The 5,578-nt window shown below is 39.7% G+C and overlaps 1 protein-coding gene across 1 annotated transcript; it reads right to left on the bottom strand.

Annotated features, from left to right (window-relative positions):
- Positions 1-2,556: 2,556 nt before the first annotated feature.
- Positions 2,557-3,402, bottom strand: LOC104621955 (taste receptor type 2 member 119-like). Its single transcript, XM_010288593.1, is given in 3 exon segments — positions 2,557-3,145; positions 3,147-3,330; positions 3,333-3,402. Coding segments are annotated over 3 exon segments (843 nt in total).
- Between the last annotated feature and the right edge of the window lie 2,176 nt (positions 3,403-5,578).

The raw sequence follows: 5,578 nt of genomic DNA, 5'->3' as shown, positions 1-5,578 counted from the left end.
GAGTGATGAATTCTGACCCAGAAAAGCAAGCACCATGGCACTAAAAAATGAAAAGTTGGAAGAAAGGAGGCTTGGTTTTCATGTAGTCAGTATGAACAACTGCACTAATTATGTTTTTTATTATCCCTGCAATGATCTTGGTGCTACCATAGATAACTGGTTTTCTATGAACTGCAGACAGTATTTTCCCATTGATATTATCTACATTTCATGTAACTTCCAAAGTTCCAGGGGAAATGTACTGGTGAACTGAGGGGTTTTTTTTCAATCACCATCTAAACACTTCTTAGACAGTGAAATCTCAACATAAGGTGTTTTTGGTTGGGTTTTTTTTTGTGCAAAAATAGTAATTGCCAAAACATTCATCAGGTTTATTTTTCTGCTTTGTGGGAAAAGCTAGATATAGAAACAGGTCTGCTATAATTTGGTATATGATATTTCGTTATAAAATAATAATCAGAAAGATTTTTTAAAACATACCAGATCTGGAGATAATGCAGATAATGATTTTAGGAAGGGAAATGTTGAAAGCCAAATAGCAGGGCACAATCAGAAAATAAATGGGAAGCTCTACTCTGGAAGAAGACATGAAAATAAATTGAAGCTTGAGGGAAAGATGGAAAGGGAAAGAACAAAACTAATAATTTATTTACCAATTCAGTCATTTAAAATTCTAATTTATGTACCCATCTATCCCACTCTATGCTGTGTGTAACAAAACTTTCATCAATACAGTAAAAAGACATCAAGTGCTTGAGCTTTGTCCTCCTCTCCCCTGGAAGCAATAAAGGATATTTTATTAATCATTGCTCCTGCTTCACATCTCCCCCTCCTGAAGGTGAGGAGGCAGTGAAGAAGCTGAGTAGAGGTCGTTATTTCCATACTTGTCCCTGATGCCTTTCCTTCAGACTGCCATCAGAAATGGGTTTGCAAATACCTAAAGAGAACTGAGCTCATTTGGGAAATTAATTCTACCAGAGCTTGCTGTTCAGGTTAAAAAACCCAAACACCGTTACCACCCCCCCCCAAAAAAAAAAAACTCAACAGAGTATCCCTCATTTCTTTCAGGAGGCTTTCGTTTCATGATGTTGCCAGCTGGCAAAAGGACCAAAAGAGCTACAGCGGTGTGACCTTTCTAATCTTGGTCCATGTTGGCAGGGCAGGCAGCTGTAGAGCAGGGCTCTGCGGCGGCAGGAGCACAGCGGTTCCATCCGCTCCCCTGCAGAACTACACAGGGAGGGGTCTCAGGGCACTTTTGGGTCCCTCGTGGTGCAGCATGCACAGCACGGGGCATTACAGTAGTGTTAGTTTTACAGTGCTGTGCACTGCTCCAAATGCCGTGTTAATATGCTAATGCTATGTTAATAAACACATCACTTCATATTAGTGCATTCATTTATGCCTCCTATTACCATATATTTCATTGTAAACAGTATTTTAAGATACCAGTTAAAAAACTTATATTTGTTCTTTATCTAATATTGTTAAATAGTGATTTCAAAGCATTTTACTGCAATGTTTCAAATCTTGAAGTGGATTCACTCCAAGACTAAGTGAATCATCCTTTTCATTTGTTTTATAGATGAGACTAAAACTCTCACCATAGTGATTTATAATCTAGCATTATCTCAATTCCTGCAGAGAGGATATACAGTGTAAAAATACTTGATCTGAGCTGAGAATTTCAGAGTAGAATCATCTAAAACACTATTTGATAAAACATGACAGGATTTGTTGAGGAACATATTTCATCAACTGCATGTGAAACTTCATGGTAATACAAAATATTGAAAGAGAACAGCCTTAGAAACAACTCACAACTACTCAAAGCAAGAGCAAATCATGTAAAAAGGCAAATTTGTGATCAGAACGGTCAACTCAACAAGATTTTCTACAGTGGACAGGTAGATTTATGTACCTACATCTGTTTACATTGTAATCACCACCTTAGTGATCCAGTCTATGAAAACAAAATGAACATAAATTATGTCTTGAACAAAAGGATCCATTTTGAAGAGGTTGTGAAGCACTAAGTTGCTATATACACACTGGAATCCTACCACAAATAAGCCTGATTCAGAATATAATTTGTTTACAATAATTGGCTGTATGTTTCCATACCTTAATTTTCCCTCAGGTTATCTTTTAGCTAGTTTTTCATGTTTAGAAGCCTGTTTTGTTTGTATGTCACAGGAGCTGTGGCTTGTACAGCATGTGTTTCATCCAATTTAAGCTTCTCAGGTGAAAGATCTTTTAGCAGAGAACTGATATTTGTGAGCTCTGTAAATTTTGTCTCTGTTTTAGCCCCATTTTCTTTAATTTAAATGTATCATAAAACTGTCAGTCTTAAACTGAGTATCTGAAATCACAAAGCATCCTGTACCTGATTTATTATTTAAGTGCACTGTTCGTTTCAGCACATTCTTATTCTCACTCTTTATTAAATAAGATTGAGGGAGCAAGAGTAGTGTAGGAAAAAAGGCAAACATGCATGTTATTTCTGATGTTCTGAAACATTAAGGAGATCTAATCACAGAAAGCTCCAAAAGATGGAAGTTACTGGTTAAGAAGAAAGACAATGAAACAATAAATGCATAAAAGTCTGAATTCAAGGTCTGTTACTCGAGAGTGTTTCTCTTCAGTTAGAATATGAGGCATAGAGTCATATCTTCCATCTTCTACAAAACTGGAAAGATACAGGATCAAGAAAGGAATAATGGATTTAATGAGAGTTAGGTGAACCAGTGGATTACTGAAAGTATCTACATAACATTGCATCTTCTTCGAGTGTTTCCATAAAGAAGTAATTAATAGGACTGAGGGTACCACAGATAGTACTAGAGGAAAAAACCAACCTACAAAGTAAAGAAGCAGCAGGTAGAGATGTGAACTGTCCCAGTCAGTGATATGCGCTGTGTTATTTCCTCCACAGTTCCCTGTTGAGCTGCAGAGGTAAGTGCTGAATGTAATCCATAGAAAAGGAAGAGAAGTCACAGAAGAGATCACCAGGGATCCTAGAAGCAGCCATGGGACCATCCCAGTTATTCTGAGCTTGACTTGCAGCAACAGCCATTGGCTGACATTGATTATTTTTACACAGTAGAGTACATAGGGCCAGGTACTGAACCACAAACTGGCATGGTTTTACAGCACCAAAAACTTTGTACACGGAAGTCAACTTAAAGTCATCCGCAAAGTAGAGACAATGAATGTGCCTCAATATAGCCACCTGCACGATAAATCTTGATGTGCTCAGAAAGATCAGGATCATATTAGCAGAAGATTTTTTTTTCCTTTTGATCCAGTTAATGATATTAACAGCTGTAATCTATTTCCAGTAACTCCAAAAACAACTTCAATAGCTACAATAGCTTTTGAAATTATAAGAATTGGTGGTAACATCTTGCTGCTTTGGTCACCTGTGCCTGATTAGATTGTGGAGCTGTGCAAGAAGTTGAGCAGACTTGATGGTATCTGACTATCCCCAGCTCCAGACTGCTCACCTTATATCTAGGAAAAAAAAGACATCTGGAAATGATAGTGGAAAATGGTTGTTGATATTCTTCCCAAATGTGAAAATCAGAGAAGGGTTTAATAATCAATTCTAACCTTTTGGGTTAGAAACTCTTGGGGAGGAGCGGCTGGAGAGCTGCCAGTCAGAAAAGGACCTGGGGGTGCTGGTTGACAGCCGGCTGAACATGAGCCAGCAGTGTGCCCAGGTGGCCAAGAAGGCCAACAGCGTCATGGCCTGTATCAGCAATAGTGTGGCCAGCAGGAGCAGGGCAGGGATTGTGCCCCTGTACTCGGCACTGGTGAGGCTGCACCTTGAATACTGTGTTCAGTTTTGGGCCCCTCACTACAAGAAGGACATTGAGGTGCTGGAGCGTGTCCAGAGAAGGGCAACGAAGCTGGTGAGGGGTCTGGAGCACAAGTCTCATGAGGAGCGGCTGAGGGAACGGGGGTTGTTCAGTCTGGAGAAGAGGAGGCTGAGGGGAGACCTTATCACTCTCTACAACTACCTGAAAAGGGGGTTGTGGTGAGGTGGTGTTTGTCTCTTCTCCTAACTAACTAGTGATAGGACGAGAGGAAATGGCCTCAAGTTGTGCCAGGGGAGGTTTAGACTAGATATTAGGAAAAATGTCTTTACAGTGAGAGTGGTCAAGTGTTGGAACAGGCTGCCCAGGGAGGTGGTGGAGTCACCATCCCTGGAAGTGTTCAAAAAATGTGTGGACATGGAGCTTCAGGACATGGTTTAGTGGGCATGGTGGTGTTGGATTGTTGGTTGGACTTGATGATCTTGAAGGTCTTTTCCAGCCTTAATTATTCTGTGATTCAGGGATTTTACATGCATAATATTTGCCGATGCTTTTCCCTAGGGATGTGGGATAGCAGCTATTAACCTCCCCATAGTTTGTCCAATTGTTTATATTCCTACCTAGAATGAAAGAAACCTCTGTGGCTCTCTGGTCGCAACTGTAACGATGTGGAAGGGGATGCATTATGCAACCCAGCACAGGCAGAAGCATATGTCAAGAGACAAGAAGAGGTCCTGTGTTGTAACTGTTATCTTTCATACTGCTTTGAAGGTGTATCAGTTATAACCACACCAAGTATTTATAGCCATTTTAACATAAAGAATATTGTACAGCCTCCAGCCTTATTTTGGTGGAGCACTCTTGACAACAAAGCTGTATTTACACAAGGTTTACTACTCCATATGGCTGTCCACTTCTTATATGTTAGCCCTTGTATTGTTCACATACTTGGGATCAAAATATGACAGTGACAAGTTGTATGATGAGCAGTGATGACAGGCTAGTGAAGCAGAGCAGCCTACCTAGCAGAACACTGTTAGAAGCCCCACCTTCTCTAGCTGCTTTCACTGTCCCGGCCTCTGTCTCGCCTGCATGCCCCAGAGAAGTTTCTTCCTTCTAGTCCGGCAGATCTAGACCTGTTCTGCTTTAAGGAGTGAAAGTCTGTCATCCATCTGCATATTTATGTCAGCTTTGGCGCGATGTTGTAATGAGCATGGCAGTCCAGGACAGTGGGTGATGCCCATTAGTCTGCATTCTGTATTGGTGCTTCTTTATTAAGAAATACGTCTGGATTTAGAGAGCAAGTTTTCTTCATCTTCTCAACCTCATGCCCATGAATCCAATCTGTGAATACTATATTGGCACATAAATATTGTCAATATATTCTTTCTTGAATTAGTGAAATATGAAACAAAATGTGAAGACTTTGACAACAAGGTAAGAAGCAGATCATTTGTCCAGTGGAAAAATCTGGAAGTTCTTTGGCAGTAAAATATTTATTGTTTTTGTGGGAAAGTTTACATATACCTCTGGAGTCCATTTCTCAAGAGTAAAATGACTCAAAGTAAAGGTAGACTAAGCCTCTAATCTGAATGTGGTAAAAACTGCCAACTGGATTTACTGTTTACAATTACATCCAAGCTTCAAGGTTTTGTTGAGCCATTCAGAAAAGAAACAGCTAATTTAAATTGGTATAAGTACATTTCTTCATTACCTTATTGAAATGAAGGTAATGTAAATGAATACAAATGAAATGAAGAGGT

The sequence above is a fragment of the Phaethon lepturus genome, unplaced genomic scaffold (assembly GCF_000687285.1).
Source record: "Phaethon lepturus isolate BGI_N335 unplaced genomic scaffold, ASM68728v1 scaffold8246, whole genome shotgun sequence".
Lineage (NCBI taxonomy): Eukaryota > Metazoa > Chordata > Aves > Phaethontiformes > Phaethontidae > Phaethon > Phaethon lepturus.
This window is presented reverse-complemented; position numbering and strand designations above follow the sequence as displayed.